This window comes from Gopherus evgoodei, chromosome 5 (assembly GCF_007399415.2).
Source record: "Gopherus evgoodei ecotype Sinaloan lineage chromosome 5, rGopEvg1_v1.p, whole genome shotgun sequence".
Classification (NCBI taxonomy): Eukaryota; Metazoa; Chordata; order Testudines; family Testudinidae; genus Gopherus; species Gopherus evgoodei.
In genome coordinates this window covers 69,918,056-69,936,158 of record NC_044326.1, presented here as the reverse complement: position 1 = coordinate 69,936,158, position 18,103 = coordinate 69,918,056, and the positions used below count along the sequence as shown (strand labels likewise).

Genomic DNA, 18,103 nt, shown 5'->3' with positions numbered 1-18,103 from the left:
TATTTGGGGTATTCAGAGAAAGTTCTTTGTACAACAGGCAGCATAGGCTCCATCCTGAATGGGAGCCTTTCATTGTTATTACCACACCAATGTTAAGTAATCAGAACACCTGAGTCAGCCTTAATAATGAGGAGCACTTTTCATATTCAAATCATTTTCCCCACATTTGCCAATTTACAGAAGGAGAAACTAAAATGATTTGTCTAAGGTTGTCTATTTGATTGATTGGCTTTATCCTTTCTCTATATCACCCTCATTGCCGTTACCTAAGAAGAGTATTGCCCAAAGCTTGTATTGATCACAAACCCCACATACACCTCCATTATTACCTCCTTGGTGTTACCCCCATGAAATGAAGGAGTCTCCAGCTACCACCTTAAAAGCTTTTATTAAAACAAAACCAAACCCCACACAGCACTTCTATAGGCACTGTTTTCACTTGCATTGCTATAGAGAGGGAACCTGAGAAAGTAAGCTTGTTCTCAAGGAACTACTGATAGTGTTTTTGGCTACATATACTCACAGCTATAGACCGAGTGAATCCAATTATGCCATGCTTTGTAGCACAATACACTGGTTGATGTGCAGCAGGCATGAGTCCTTGAAAAATGAAAAGAGAGTTGAATATACATATTAATAATCAATACCTGTTGAGATAATATGCACAATCAAAAGTAGCAATCATTACTAGTTAAAATTTCTTAATTCTAGCTGTAATTTTGAGGTCAAACTGGGGAAAAGGAAAGGATAAAAGACTATCCAAAAAACAAACAAACAAAAACTCCAGAAAAGAACAAAAAGGCAAGAGACAGTAAGGAAACAGGAAGAGATGCATAAGAAGAGAACAGTATTGTTCACAGTCTAGCTGGAAGGACATGTCAAGTGGGGTACTGCAGGGATTGGGGCAGGGGCTGGTTCTATTCAATAGCTTCAGAAATTATTTGAATAAAGGTGTAGAGAGGGCATAAAAGTGTTATAAAGTTTGTGGATGATATCAGACTTGGATGGGTTGCAAATGCTTTAGAGGACAGGATTAGAATTTAAAATGATCTTGACAAACTGGAAAAATGGTCTGAAATAAATAGGATGAAATTCAATGAGAACAAATGCAAAGTACTACACTTAAGCAGGACTGATCACTTGCACAAATACAAAATTGGAAATGACTGCCTAGGAAGGAGTACTGCAGCACAAGATATGGGGGTTATAGCGGATCACAAACTAAATATGAGTCAACAATGTAGTACTGTTGCAAAAAAAGTGATCATCATGTTGGGATGTATTAGCAGCAGTATTTCAAGCAAGACATGAGAAGTAATTCTTCCACTCTATTCAACACTGATAAGGCTTAACTGGAGTATTGAGTCCTATTCTAGGCACCACACCTCTGAGTTAATGATAGACGGAATGGCACTGGGAAACACAAGATATCTAAGTGAAGAAGGCATGAAGATGAGAGTGAGAAGAGACAGGGAACAGTGGAGTAAAGGGCTTAAGATGGGAAGCAGGAATAAATGAGAGCAGAAAAACAGGCTGGGCAGAGTTCTGAAGCATCTTAGAAAGAAGACAAGATTAAATAACATGTAGAAGGCATCCCTTTTTATTATGCTTAGTACAAATGGGCCCCATTATCAGTTGGCCTCTGGTAAAATAATACATCAGTGGACAGATTCAGAAAGGGAATGATGTTCAGGGCAGCAGACTAGATAGATGATTTTCATCATGACATGTATATCGGAATGGAGCAAGAGATGTTTTAGGGAAGCCAAAGAGAGATGGGATGTAATAGCCAAAGCATGGTTTAGTTGTAAGGGGAGGATTTGTAAGGGGAGGAAGAGTTGGATTTTTCAGAGATTGTGGGGAAAAGAACCAACATGATTTGGCTATATTTGGAAAAGAAAAGAAGCAATATGAAAATGATGCCTAGGTTGTGTCTCTGTGTGATGACAGCGGGAATGGGCTGGGTGTGGTATTATCAGTTGCAATAGAGAAGGAAGGAGGTGGAAGAGGCTTTGAGAGGAAAGATTCTGAGTTCAGTTTTTGCCCAATTGAGTTGACATTAGCAGTAGGATAATCAAGAGATGACAGAGAGACCATGAATCTATTTACACTAGCAATTCTATAGAAATCCCACTATATTACAGGGACTTCAGTCACAAGGGGGCTAGCAGGCATACTGACTAAATTATAATACAAAGGGACTGTGAACTACAGCTGGAAGTTATATTACCGTAAGCACAAAAGCACAGCCTGTCCTAAATTAGGAAGATAAAACTCAAATACATTCCTGAAAGAAGATGTCATAAAACTTGGATGCTAAAGTTACTGCACTAATGTTTGTTGTTTAGCTCTGAGTAATGGAAATCACCCCAATTTAAAAAAATCTGTTTTTTCCCTTTTGCTTTTGGTAAGTAATATCAGCAACAAAGGGTGTGATTCATCACAGTGAAGCGGACTCATGCAAGGATCTATGTACTACTCAAGTCCTTAATGTGGGATTTCAGTAGAGATTAAGTGGTGCATAGGGTGTGGTATGGGCTATCTGCTCTGGAGTCAATTTCACCCAAAGGAGATAATTTTCTGATAAGGCACAGCATTAAAATTACAACACTGACATGAAAAACAATATTTCAGTGTTTAAAACATCTTTATTTCTTCTTTATTTAAATGCAATATTGATCCAGTGAAAACAGCACTTTTATTAGCACTGTTCACCTTCGCGGGATGAATAATGTATTACAATGAATGGTGGTGCCTTTTAAGTTGTGCAACTCCCCAACTCATATTGAAAGATCCAGCCTTTGGATGCTTTTGAAAGCTGTTACAATGGATCACTGTACACCGGCACCGCTAAAGAAAGAGTGCTTGCTCTGTTTCTGAATCTCCACCTATGACATCCCTTTAGGCAGGAACCATAGGCCTTTCTAAACCATGCTTTTTTATGACTCTGGAGTGCTGTCAATAAGTTTACTCCCATTTGGGTTTGTCCTCCAAGAGTAGAGCATTTCTTACTTTCTGTGACGTAAAGTTAGCACCAGTCATCAGTATTATCCATCACACCTAACTTATTTGTTTAATACCACAACGTACTGTAAATAACAAAGACAATCTTATGAATTTACAGTTGAAAAGGCAGATACAAGACAGGATGCATTAGGAATCCAGAAGAAGGACTTACAGGTTATTTAAGCAAGCTACTGTTTGAGAGAGAGAGAGAGAGAACAGATAAAAATCAGAAAATTAAATTTATAAAGCATACCTAGCTGAGAATGAAGTGGAAGATGGCACAACACCTCACTTAGATGTCAAAAGACGGTTTCACTAACGCTACAAGTCAGAGCAAATTTTCCTTTCATTTACTCTTTTCCTGATTTCTTGGCAGGCTGACAAAGAAGCAGCTCCTCTCCTTGGTAGTCTCTTTGTTTTCAGGGTGTCCAGATCACTCATTACCATTTTAGATGAGAAGTGAGACTTCTAACTAAATCTGTTTGTTCATTTGTGATGGTAAATAGTTTTAATTAAATTTCATGATCCATAAATTAGGAAATTAGCATTGAAGATGAAGGCTGTATGTCAGAGTTGCATTTGTTCATATTACCACTTTCTTTCAGTTTATTGAACAGGTTTGGTGAATACACAATATTTATTAAGTAAGCATTTCCTCCTAGGTATATTTCTCCCATGGACAGGGATTTCCCACTGGGATTTGAACAAGCATCCCTTTTTAAATACGATTTATTAGCATGTAGTTGGCCTTTCATCACCCTTTTCCCCATGGCTGCATTGTTAGCCATCCTGAGATAAAATGTTATTCTCTTTATTCATAATCTTAAAGTTGTTATGGCTTAGAATGTTGCAAAGAGTAAGAGCCAAATTATGCAGTCTCACACGGCTACTCCTGATTTCAGTGGAAGCTGAGAGCTCATCAGAAGATAGTGGTTGGTGCCAAGAATATACTGTGTTAGAGATCATCACAATACCACAGTAAGTATATATATTCAATGTGTTATATATTAAGTTTGAATGGGTCCTTGTATGTCATCCACTTACTTCTGTCTTGCTAAATTTGCACTGATTATAAAATAGTTTTTGTGAAAATGATCAAGGACAAGTTCTGAGAAAATGATGAAATTTATTTAGAAGCAAACTGTTAAGTATTATTGTAACATGTTGACCAATTTTTCCATTATAACAGACTTTTTGCCATGTTTGTTTGTGTGTATTTTATAAAAGATGCTTATCAAAACCTATAGGAACATGTATAACAATTATTTTTAAAAAGTGAATGATTGTTGTAATGCCAACTTAAAAAGTAGAATTTCCAAGCCTCAGGACAAAACTTCTTCTTCTCAGACAAAAAGCTGAAAAACAGAATGAACTTGCAGTATGATCTGAAAGTCAAAATCTCTTTTGGACCAACAAAGGTCCAACAAAGGAAACAAATTAAAGAGTTGATGGATTTGTAGCTGTGCTGTGGGCTGAATGATATGAGACAGAGAGGGGGTTCACCAGAGGCTCTGGTTTGAACACAGTTCTCTCTCCCTGTGTAGACTTTATTGTAGGGGTTCCTGTTTACCCCAAATAGACACCAGCTTTGCAGAAGTCCCTTGCTGCATTCCTTTCAGGACATTTTACACGCAGCAAAATCAAAGTCCCTAACCCATTCATGTTAGCTTGTGTTTCCTAGAGCTCCTACCCTGACTTCTAGTCAGCACACTCTTTTTTTTCCCGTTTTTGTCTGAGAGCATCACAGTTCTTTTTAAGGTATAGACCCTAAAATCCCAATCCTGTAACCACACACATACATGTTTAACTTTACTTCCATGAGTCTTCCACTGAAATCACTTTATGATAGCAAAGTTCAGCATGTGTAAATGTTTGCAGGATCGGGGCCTAAATTGGTGTGCTTTCTGAAATACCCAATGCATTGTCTTCTGGAGAAACATCCAATGGAAAAAGCACCATGCTGGCAACTTGTGGATCCTGCACTCTGGAGTGTAGGTCACTTGCAGGGATCATCTGCATATACCTCACTAAATCATTTCCCTGCTGTTGCAAGAGCCTCAGGCAGGGGTGCACCTTGATCTCTCTTATTCATTGCCTGTGGCACGTAATAGTCTAGTCTCCTGTATGTTGTAGTACATTGGTCTCATTTTAGTTGTTGGGTTTAGTGTGTGGGTGCTATTGGTGGCTTGTGATATACAGGAAGTCAGACTGGATGATCTGGTGGTCCCTTCTAATGTAAGATTCTAGGACTCTAACAAGTCAGTATGTTCTTACACTAACTATTGTATCTACTTTTAAGTCCTCTATAAATATATTTTGCTTTTTCCTTTCAGAATCCAGATGGCTCAAAGGGCCCAGTGTATACCATAGCTTCATGACAGCATAAAATCTGCCAACATTACCAAACAACAAAACCCCAGCCAACAACAGAAACCCACCCAGCCCAACCATCCTTTTCAGTTTTTGTTGTCAACCTTAGTAGTTACACATAACATTGTATCAATTTTCTCTAGGTAGGTATAAAACCAATTTATACAGAAATCACAACTCTCAAAACTATACTCTAACAGTATCCTACAAGATGGGTTAACCTGTTTTACTCTCCTTAAATGTCAAGTGATATTTATGATAATGAATTCATTTAGAAACCTGTGGCAAGCTCTCTTCTATGGGGCCAGTTCCGCAACTACACACACAAAACTCCCATTGTCTCAGAGGCTTAGTGGTATAACTTCCTCTTTTTATATGACTGCATAACTCCTTTGAAAGTTATCAGAAGCTTTATAGCCTTGAGAGGCAGCATGCTCAGGGATAAGCAGAGGGTTAGTAGTCAGGTACTTTTCAGTTCTAATCCCTCTTGTGCCAAAAACTTGCTGTGTGGCCTTAGACAAATGAGTCTTTTGTTGCCTCTATTTCCTAACTCAACCCACCTCACAGAGGGGTAGTAAGGAACAAGGCCTTGATCCTGTAAAGATCTGGCCCCAATCCAGCAAAGCACTTACTGTAAAGAATGTGAGTAGTACCATTGACTTCACCTTGCAGGACTGAGCTCTAGGATTTGAACCTTCTCTAATTAAAATCAGTGACAAAACTCCAACAGAACTGAAGCCTAATTAGTGTGTGTACAGGATTTTGAACATGCAGTGTTAAATAAGCATTAAATGACTATTCTTACTGCACACAATGCGAGACAAAGATATTTGCTAAGTGTGGAGCCTGTCGGATGAACACATACTTACAGAGAATTGAAAAGAAAAACAAAAGTAATAGAGAAATGGGTTTGTTAATGGTCAACAGAAGCTAAGTCTGCTGAAAAAACTGGGGAAAAAAAAGAAACTCGCTCTAGTGAGTGTTAACTACTCAATGGGGAGTTTTATGTGTGCAGTCACTGCAGGATTAGAGTCTTAAAAAAGAAAGTATAATCACAATATGCAAATAGGAGTAAAAAAAAAGCCTGTGTCAACTTTTATAATCTGCTTTTTCTGATGACTTTGGAAACAATTGCTAAACTCATGCTATGTAAAAGTAAAGAAAGCAAAGTACACTTTGCTTTTTAAAGAGATAGTCATAACCATTAGAGCACAATGATCACATTTTAAAAAATGTAAAAGTAAATAAATAAAACTTTAATTGCTTAATTAAAAAGACATTTGTAAAAGCTTCTTAAAATCTGAGAGGGCTGGGTTACTAGATCTTAAAAATCAAATCATGTTGTTATGCACTAGGAAAAGTTCAGATCCCGCAAGCCTAGAGGCAAGACTTATATCAGTACTGCAGACTCAGGCCTCACAGTGCAGTACTCTACCTTTGCCCTCTTTTTGTATGTTTATATACTGTGTGAAACTGTTTAATCTTTCACTAGGGCTGATGGTTCCTTGTGTTACATAAGCAGTTGCTATTTTGGGCCTGATCCAACATTTGTTGCAGTTGATGGAAAAAATCTCATTGACTTCAATAGGCATTGGATCAGCTGTATTATCAATGCTGAGTTAGGGCTACATGAAGACATGTAATGGAAAAACTCATGTGAGGCTGTGGTGTGTGTATGTATGTAAAACTATTAGTTTAAACTCACATAGCTCCAATGCATAATATAATTCGGGTGACTTGGTTTTCTCAGCTGGCAGGTGTCCTGATATGCAGGGGAACTCAGGGTATCCAATCACACTACTCCCTATACTCACTCAGTGCCTCCTCCTACTCTACTCTATACTCAGTGCCTCTTCATTTAATTATTTGTGTTGCAGTAGCTCCTAGGACCCCTAGTTATGGACCAGGATCCCATTGTACTAGATGCTGTACAATCGCAACAAAAAGACAGTCCCTGTCCAAAATAGTTTACAATCTATATATAAAAGACAAGATTATTTTCTTACCCTCAAATTCTCACCACATGGTTTGAAAGTATGAAGTGAGACCAGGCTGGAATCAATGCTGACAGGGTCACTATTAATTCCTGCAAGTATTCTCATCCAGCCACTCTTTTTAGTATCAACAGAGCTAGTACAACCTAATGGGGCTTCCAAAGGGGTAGAGAAAGGAGAGAGACAGCTTCTTTTGCTCAGCTTCCCTCTCTCGCACGGATTTTTGGCCCCTTATAGAGGATTTTCTGGTATTTCCCTGCCCTCTAAATTTAATTCCCGTTGATCTATATATACTACAAAAATTAAATAGTTTGCAAAATAAATTCAGAATGTAAATGTTTCCTCTTTGGGTCTATAAATATTGAAGACTATCCTTTCAAACACATAATATACTTCAAATACAGTTTTTGGCTTTGCAAGATAAAATATTAGTGAAGTATAATGAATTAAGCTTAGCTGATGTTCACTTAATCTACAATTATTTGGTAACCTTGAAGGGAAGATTAAAAAATTAGATATTTATACCATACTCATTGTGGGATCTGAGACTAATCGTGCAAGAAATTACTGAGTGTACAATTACATAGCCCAGCTGGGCTGGGAAAAACAGTAGCCCTTCTCTATTCATTTTGGAGGTCACTGCAAGATAAGCAGATGTTGTACAAGTATGAAGAAACAACAAAAAGATCATGAAAAAAGAAAGAAAAGAATAAGGAATAAATATGGATTAATTTATTTTAAAAAGTACCAGCAAGGATTTATATAGAAGATTTTCTTACCTGCCAGAGATGATATATTAATAATTACCCCTCCATTTCCTTTTCTCATGTATTCCAGACCAATGTATGTTCCTCTGATCACAGAAGTCTGATATATGAAATATAAAGGGGAAATATATTCTAACTTTGTCCTTTTTTCTTTCTTCTTCTTGAGCAGTGAGGCTTTTATTTATAATTTTAAGTTATAACCTAGATAACCCATAGTAGGTAGCATTAAAGAAGAACTCCTGCAGTTGACGTAACAATAACAGCACTGAAACAAATATTGTATGATTAATTATTGATATGCTATACAAGTCTTTTGCTTGCGAATGAAAGTGATCAATAAATTAAACTTTTCTTTGGACTTGGGATTCATTAGTATTATTTATTATGCACAGATGGTGTGTTTTGCATTGAAGAATATACAAGTAACTGACTGAATGAATCCTCAAGAGGCCCTGAGCCCTGTAACTCTCAGGGTTCCAATTAGAGTTTCATATGTTTAGCACATTCCAGGATTTGGCTTAGTGACATAGTCCCTGTCCCGAAGAATTTAGAATGTAATGTCCTCATTCTCTTCCATTAAAGTTAATGGAAGTTTTACCATTGGCTTCTATAGGACAAGATCAGTCCCAAAAGACTATACATTCAAGGATCAAAGAACAAAGTGGGAGACCCAAAGAAGATCTATAAGGTAAAACATAAAAATATATAAACAAAAGGATGGTGATGGTATAATGTTTTATATAAGCTAGTTACAGGCTACACGGGAGAGTGTTTGCTTTTTCCAGAGGGACTGGAGGGAAGGAAAACTGATACACTCAGACCTTGCCTAATTCTGTCTCACTGAGATCCATTACTGCACTCCTCTTGCAGTCAGAACTCACTTAAACTTATAGAAGAGTTCCAGGACAAGGTCCCATGCCAGTGCAGAACTTCACCATTACTGCTTTAGTGATAAGTTTTTAAAACTATTTCCTTTTAATTAAATATAATAAAATTGTAGACTTTTGTCTAGATCTCCCTTTGACCTCCAGTTTTTCCTAAAATTGAATCCTAACTTAGGTGATTTTTCATATTCCCAATTCCATTTAGTCAGTCAAACAGTGTCCCAAGTAGCTGGGACTATAGGCATACGCCAGCACACCTAGTGTTACAGTGTACTTAAAAATTATCCAAATCAGGTTTAGATGAGAGTTCCATAGCTCATTTATATCTTAAAAATGGGCTGAATATAGACACCAAATGTAAATGCTCCCAAATGTAGGGAAAGTTTGGATTTGGATTTTCAACATCAAAGTTCTGATCCAAGGTTTTGCTTTGAGCTTATTTCTATTTTAAATGAATATGTATGTGGAAACTAACAGATCTAGGGCTTGTCTTCTATACGGGGGTAAGTCAACCTAAATTACACTACTCCAGCTATGTGAATAACGTAGGTGCAGTCGACTGTAGCTTAGGTTGACTTACCCCGGTGTCTTCATGGCGCTGAGATAACGGGAGACGCTCTCCGATCAACTTTCCTTGCTACTCTTGGAGAGCTGGAATACCGGGGTTTACCGGAGAGAGCTGTAGTTGGGTCTTCACTAGACCTGCTAAATTGATTCCTACTGCATCGATTGCAGCAGCACCAATCTCCCTGTAGTGGAGACCAGCCCCTACTATCGTCAGTGTGTCCTAAAGACAATATACAATACCTTGTTACACAGTCAGTCAAAACCTGTAACAGCAGATAGAAATATGAAAAACTAATTTCCCTGCCCAATATGTAAGAGACTGGGCATTGTGAAAGTGTCAGAAAGATGTTGGAAGTAAATTGAAAGTCTGTTCAGCCCACAGCACACACTACCATTGATGTCAGTAGCCTTTGATTTTGACCCTAGGTGAGTTATAAACTGGACACTTATCAAAAGGCTGAAAAACAGCTTTAGGTTTGCAACTGCTAATACATTTATAAATATCTTCCCTAATATTTGTGAAAATTGCTGACTTACTCATTCGGCCTTCTGTTCATAGGACCATTATGCTCACACACTTTTCTGTTTGGGCCCAATCTTATGATGTGTTTAGCAACTTCAACACCTACTGCTGTCAATGGGAATTGAGGGTGCCTTATAGGAGCAAGGCTTATGTACTCTCTTATACTCCTAAAAGGAACAGTAGGGCTGTTTAATGTTAATTGTACTATATAACCATCAAAGGAATTATTAAAACTATGTGCATTTACGCCTGATGGTTCTGCCCTAAGGTATAATTATTCTGGTGATAAACAGTAGCCACAATATATAAGGTGAAAGCAGGTAAACTGTTAATAGATCTGTTAGTTGGGACTTTAGATGAAGAATGTTCTATACATGTGATAGGTTGCACAGAGCCCACACTAAGCCCCATAGGTAGGTCTCTACCAAATTCATTGTCCATTTTGGTCAATTTCATGGTCATAGGATTTTGAAATTCATAAATTTCGAGATTTCAGTTATTTAAATCTGAAATTTCATGGTGGTGTAACTGTAAATGTTTTTAGACCTTAAACTTTAGTTGGTCCCATGCTTTGCTGCACATTGGGCTTTCCCACATTTGCCATCCTTGCCTGTCAACTGCCCTTCTCTCCAAATGTTCCCATTTCATGTTGAAGTGCTTCATGTTGTTCAGAACTGTTTGTTTCCATGTTATTCGCAGTCTTCCTTTTTTTCTTCTTGTGTTTTCTGGCTCCCATTCAAAGGCGGTATTTGGTAAGCATTTTTTTTTTTCCATTCTCAGTTCATATCCCGGCTACTGATGTCTTCTTTTGTAGATTATTTGTAAGAGGGTGCCTTGTCCAGTAACTTTTCTGACTTCTTCATTCGTCTTCCTATCTCTGTATGTTATTTTCCGTATTCTTCCCATGCATTTGTGATGAAATGCATCCAGTTTAGGAGTTCTGTAGAGGTCCTGACCCAAAATGGGCCTGTGGGGGGGTCACAAGGTTATTGTAGGAGGGTTGCGGTATTGCCACCCTTACTTCTCCACTGCTGCTGCTGGCGGTGTTGCCTTCAGAGCTGGGTGGCTGGAGAGCGGTGGCTGCTGGCTGGGAGCCTAACTCTGAAGGCAGCGCTGCCACCAGCAGTAGCACAGAAGGAAGGATATCATAGGATAGTATTGCCACCCATACTTCTGCACTGCAGAAGTCTCCCCCAAGAAATCTGTATAGTATAGGATAAAAAGTATACAAGACCAGATTTCATGGAGGAGTCCAGCATTTCTCAAACTGGGAGTTCTTTCACTCCCCTGGGAAATCTGGTGTTTTGTGTACTTTTGCCCTATACTATGCAGATTTCATGGTCCGTGATGCTTTTTTCACGGCCATAATTTGGTAGGGCCCTACCCATAGAGAATCAGATAGAGGACCTATCCTGTCCTAGAGAAGCTATTCAGCCTGCAGGGTGGAAAGGGAGAATCCCACATGGGATAATTAAATGAAATAAACAAATAGGAAAGGGAAATAGCTCAAGACTTTTTAAGGAAGTGCTCTTCCTCCCCCCATCTCTTCCCTTCCTACTTCAGGGAAGCAATAGAGCCAGATGACTCCCAGACCAAGTCCCAACCATACAACAGAGAGACCCTAAGTAGATGACTGCTTTATTAACATCACCAGATTGCAAACCTAGACTAAATTAATACTATTAATATTTCTCTTGGCTGAAGCAAGCCAGCAAGTGTTTGGAAGTGACTCTTGCCTTTAGGCCAAGCTGAGGAAAATCTTGATCCTAAATATGATGGTTTGTCTTCACTGCAGAGTTAACTTGGGCTCTGACTCGACTGTTGTCACTAACCTGGCTCACATCCACAGATAACAACCCCTCCCCTATGTGTAATGGGGCTTTACACCTGAGCTAGATGCCCCATTTGGGGGTAGAAGCTAAAGCCAGAATGCTGCTCACACCTGGATTGGTAGCCCATTCATTTTGAAATGTGGACAAAGGCTAAGCCACTCGAGTGCTGATGGTCTTCCAATGCCTTCCCACAATTCCTGGCATGTGACCAGAATGACAGAGAAATTGTCCCACAGTTCACTGGGAAAGAATCATAGAGTGTCTCAGCTGACTAATATAAATAACCATGGTATACTTCCCCTACAAGTCCTAGTGATGCACACAAGTGAGTGCAGCACCAGAGTGGATGCAGCTGAGTGAAAACACTGGAGCATGGCTTTGCACTGTGACTGCTCACACCTGGGATAAGCCAACTCAGATGCTCACTCCCAGGTGCTGATTACTCAAGTTAATGCTGCAATGAAGACATACCCTGTAAGTAAGCCAGAAAAAGAAACTCCTTGCAGAAAAGCATGTGCTTTAAATAGAGATAGTATTTGTTTTGCCTTTGTGTTGTACTCTCCACTATTGCTGGTATGTCACTCTACAGCCTAATGTTCCCAGCATACTTTATCCCTTAAGAAATGCAACTTTGAACTCCCACTTTTGGTATCAACCAGAAACACTCTGGCTACATTTTGGAGGAAAGTCTCCCAGATATTGCTTCATGATACTATAAAATATGGTTGATGGAAAGCCAAACAGCCAAAGAACAACCTTCACATTTCTGTACAACATAGCTTCCAGTTTTGGATAATAAGGCAAAAGGATATTTCTGAAATTGCCTCCAAGCCAGACAAGTATAAATATTTTTCTGTAATATGACCTTCAGTGCACTGACGTAGGACTAATTGGAGCATGTGAGGAGAGAAGTGCCTTCTGGTTTGGTCATTCTTATTACATACTTTGAGAAAGAAATGTTGACCCTTACTCTTAATCATTGATAATTCTTAAATTAATGCATTCATCTGTAGTTTTTTTTTTGTATTTGAAAATAAAAAGTCACTAAAGACCTGTTTTTGTTCTAACTGCTTTAATGTATATCTGTTAATCCACTACATGCAGCAGAAATCATTTCAAAAGATAAAGTATGTTGCCCTTGAAAAAGTGACTTGTGAAAATAATCCATTTACAATTGTATTCAGCACCTTGGATATTATGCATAAAAATTTCAACAACAAAGATCAGCAAACTGTTCAAATTAGAAACCAAACAGTTAATAAACGCAGGTAAAGTGAAAATTAACAAAGCTGAAACATCAGCACTTGTCCCCTAGCTACCAAAACCCACTATCAGTATCAGTTCTGAAAGTAATCTCACTGCTTGCCAGAAAAAACCACCATCTCCATAGTGGTGATGATAGTTTTCTTACTTAAATATACACATTGATTTATAATGACTAATAAGGACACTCATCATTACACTATTACAGGTCTGAGTATTCTGCCAATAAAAGCAATTGCACTACACCAGCTGCCAACAGAAAGCATATTTACCATGCTACTGTTCAGCAAAGTTATAATCATGAGGGTAGAAACTTGTCTTAATGTAATATTAGTTTACTTCTGAAATCCCAAAGACAGAATTGGATGAGAGTACTTCATGCATGCCAAAGCACCAAACACTAATAAAGACAAAAGTAAATCCCTGATGGCATGCCATTGTTTTGCAAAGTAAATAATTGCACCATGAGGCAAAACACCTCAACCCAGCTGTTGGAGGACTCAATCCCTACCATATATTATGACTAATGACCCTAGTTAACATGCTGACTGGTCATTTATGTGTAAATGACAAGTTCAAAAACAAAAGTTACAAACTCTTAGCCTCCTCTTGTAATCTTCTTCCCCTCCAGTGGCTTTATAGTTTTAGCTATATGACTAAACAGAAAATATTCTGACATGCTGTATCTAAGCAAAGCCTGACACATTTCTCCTGGCTCTAGGAAAATGTGTATTCAACGTTGTGTAATACTTCGATACGTTGACATACGTATCACCTTTAATTCAAATTCACATGCTATTTCTATATCATTATGAACTTCCTAGCATGATCTATAAGCACCAGTGCAAAAATGTGTCCATTTTCACTGACTACTTCAAACCTCATTATCAGCTATTACATTTGACAAATGTTTGTTCTTAACTCAATATATGAGGCATTTCTAATGATACAGGGATTCAATCTTATTGCTCTAGCTTCTTGTAGCAGTAAAACACCACACCTTCTTACCTCGAAAAGCTAGTATTTCATGTTGAGAAATGATTTCCTGCATTCCTGTAACACTGGAGATGACTATTATGTTGTTACAAAGATGAAAAAGCAACTGATGTGTTTGGGAAAATGTATAGACCCCTTTATCTCCTTACCTCTCCAGACACTTTTTATATATGTGTCAAAAACAATCTACTCTATGTTAAGAGAAAACAATTGATGTGGGCAAGTTCATAAAGCAAGTTACTAGAGAACTGGAATTTGAACCTGGGTTGTTTGACTTTTATATTTTCTTTGTTGCTTGATTGCCATCATACTTCATGAGCTATATATAAAGTAAATGAATAATGCATGAGGTACATGTGAGGCTTGAAACTAAATGCTGCTGGTAAGATCTGCCCAAGTCAGCTGAGGGGGGGAAACAACATGTTGCTGTTCTCCAGGGTGGGATGTGTGTGGGGGGAGGGCTGATCCTGTCAGGGTTTGGGCTTCAATACTACATTCTAGGAAGCAGAGTTTAAACAATTTCTCATTACACTATAAACAATTTGCCTCTCAATGTAGCATTTGCTTCAACATTAGTCATTGTTAGCATAAACTGAGAGTCCATAAACCAGTAAGAGGATGCTTAAAGTACAATTACTGAGGTAAATCTGCATGCCTTTTTCTTATGTGTTCTTCCATGATCCACAATGGCATGTGTGTCACAGATATGATTATTTTCAGAGCTTGCAGATTTCTTTTTATGTATATGGTCTGATCCTGCTGCAATTGTTTTCAATGGGGCAATCACAATCACTTTAATAGAAATAGTTTTCTCTTCATGGGCCTGAGCCTATCTGGAGCATTGACTTAGTATGGGAGAGTACTAGTGAGCTACTGAATTGCAAGGGTGATTTCTCTTTTATTAACTACTACCTAGTAGGCTGTTGGCTTGATTCCAGAAAGGATCTAAATCTTTGCCTATGTTATTAAATTTTTTTCAGAATGCATCACTTAAAAAAAAGAAAAGAAAAAGGGTTCATTTAATCAGTCAAGCACAAGGCTATGAAATTGTGATTTTCCTTTGACGTAGTCATCATTTTGAAGATTATACATGGGAGTGGAATCTGGGGGAATATACATAAGTGACTGGGGAAGCTCAGGAGGGTTCAGCACTGGTTTCAGGGCCTAAGGCAGTTGGGCTGTGGAGTCCCACATCACAAGGAGAGGTGCTAGAAAGGAGGTCAGCACCTGAAAGTGTGGTTGGGTCCCATGACAACAGACTGGTGACCGTACACTAAGAAGCTCAACCAAGTCTGTAAGATAATCTTTGTCTTGCATTTGGCTAGGATATTTGAATGGATGAGAGTATTATTTCAAGATTCCTTCCACAATCCCCAGTGTGATGTGTAGTTCTTAAAAGTATTTTTTATTGATAAGGGTTCCAAACACTTGACACTGTTCTAGCTTTCAGAAGAGGGAAGAGAGATTGCAGCTGAAGTCAGCCCACTGGAGATTTTATTTATGCATTGGTTTGAATTTATGAATTGGTTAGATGAAGGTTTCTAACCATCAGAGGAGTGAAGTTCTGGAACAGCCTTCCAAGGGAAGCAGTGGGGGCAAAAGACATATCTAGCTTCAAGACTAAGCTTGATAGGTTTATGGACGGATGGTATGATGGGATAGCCTAATTTTGGCAATTAATTGATCTTTGACTATTAGCAGTAATTATGCTCAATGGCCTGTGAGGGGATGTTAGATGGGGTGGGATCTGAGTTTCTAAGAGATTTCTTTCCTGGGTGTCTGGCTGGTGAGTCTTGCCAACATGCTCAGGGTTTAGCTGATCGCCATATTTGGAGTCAGGAAGGAATTTTCCTCCAGGGCAGATTAACAGAGGCACTGGGGTTTTTTTGCCTTCCTCTGCAGTGTGGGGCAGGGGTCATTTGCTGGATGATTTCTGCACCTTGAAGTCTTTAAACCTTGATTTAAGGACTTCAGTGGCTCAGACATAGATTAGGGGTTTGTTGCAGGAGTGGGTGGGTGAGATTCTGGGCCTGCGTTGTGCAGGAGGTCAGACTAGACAATCATAATGGTCCCTTCTGATCTTGAAGTCTATGACTCTATGAATGCTGGGCCATGGGTGGCATTCTAAACTCAGAATCTTTAGCAGTAACTGGGAAATGGCTGACCTGTCAAGTCCCCTGTTTTTCCTGCATGCTTGAATCTTCTGGGGAACTGGAAGACTTAACAGGAAGTGGGAGAGATCATAGCAGCTAGGGATGTATTTTAGTAGAACATCTCATCCTTGTTTCCAGTCAGAAGACCTCAGAACATAGAGTTTATAGGGTGAATGTGTGAGTGGCTGGGGAGGTGGTAGAGTACTTCATGCTATATGTGTGAAGTTGGGATTTTTTAGTAGAGCTGAGGCTTTGGGAAGAGAAGCAACAGCGGGGCCAGCAACAATGGCAGAGCTGAGTCTGGAGATGGCCTCCATAATTCCAGCTCTCACAGAGCTAGGCAGTGGGTCTAAAATAGTCCCCCAAAGAGAGAGCCAGTGGGGTGGTAGCCTGGGTCTTGGGAAACAGGAATTAAATTCCCTGCTCCACCCTCAATGTGTGGCATTGGGCAAGTCACTTAGTCTCTCTGTGCCTCAGTTCTCTATCTGGGGAATAATAGCACTTTCCTAGCTCATGAGGGTGTTGTAAGTATAAATATGTTAAAGAGTGTGAGGTGTTTAGCTATTACACTAATGGGGGCCAAATAAGTATCTTAAGCAGATAGAATCTGACAGGACTGATGAATGGGCAAAGCTGTGACATGCTTCATTGAAATACACACAGCATAAGACAGTATGCTTACTGACCCATAAGACAGTAAGCATATGAATGACAAAACGTGGGGAGTTCCCTCTGCTGCCCCCATAAATGTCATTTGATGAAGTGGAGTCTGTACCTTAAGGATTTAAAGGCATTTCAATGACCCGTAAATTTTGATTTTCCTTGAAAATAATAACCCAGTTGCCTTCACGGGACTGTATTTATTATTAAATACATTCTGCACCAGGGTGTAAATAGGTTAAGGGAAACCCCAGAACTAGAGACTGAATCAAATGTTCTGTTAATGCTATCAGTTATACCTCTTTAAACTGCAGATCCACAAAGTTACTGAGCACAATGGCTTATTTTTTTTGTAGCTCATATGATCAGGAGTTAGATAAGCACTATTCCGTTCTTCTATCTGCAGGACCAAGCTATTTAAGTTCTTTGTAGGATCAAGCCCTGAGTGACTGTGACACTAACCAGGCTTCAATTTAGAAATGGAGAAAACTTCACCAATCTCAGTTCTCAGACAATTTTTACCTTTGTATAAATAGTTTATATAAATGAGATGGAAAAAAATGTAAAATGACAGATCTAATGATGTCTGCTAGCCTATCGCAAGTTCTGCCCAGTAATAATGAGACTCTTGCATGCCTGAACAAATTCTATGTTTGTATTTGAATTTTGCCTCTTTCTAATAACTGTTGTTAGGCAACTGCAATATCTGAGCTTTCTAATGCTGCCAGTGAAATATATGTAAAACATGCAGTGAAATATGGGAACAAGAATTCCTAAATATATTTTATTCAACAAATCCAACTAAATTAGTTTTCAAATCTTTAGTGGAGTAAGGCATCAGGTTTCTTCCTTCCCATCTTAGACTCCCTTCTCCTCACAAATATACACACACTTTTTCTTAGTTAATCAAGTTTAGAAATGTTCAGAAAAGGATAACCATATATTCAAAAACATTAAAAATTAAAAGTGGTGATAAATTAAGTTTTTCTTTTTAATGGCAAATGTTTCAGCTGATCATTTTATTACAGCCCTGGCCTCTTTATCTTATTTGTTTATGGTCTTGTCTAATTATTATAAAGTAGCATTAT

General features: G+C 38.6%; 1 protein-coding gene across 1 annotated transcript in view; it reads right to left on the bottom strand.

The window, feature by feature from the left end:
• Window positions 1–18,103, bottom strand: part of HPGD (15-hydroxyprostaglandin dehydrogenase) — a 37,008-nt gene that overhangs the window by 4,666 nt on the left and 14,239 nt on the right. Inside the window, exons 4-5 of the mRNA XM_030565496.1 lie at window positions 8,150–8,237; window positions 524–600 (exon numbers count right to left, since the gene is read on the bottom strand). Of these exons, the coding sequence (XP_030421356.1) occupies window positions 524–600; window positions 8,150–8,237 (165 nt within the window). The remainder of the gene's footprint in view (window positions 1–523; window positions 601–8,149; window positions 8,238–18,103) is intronic.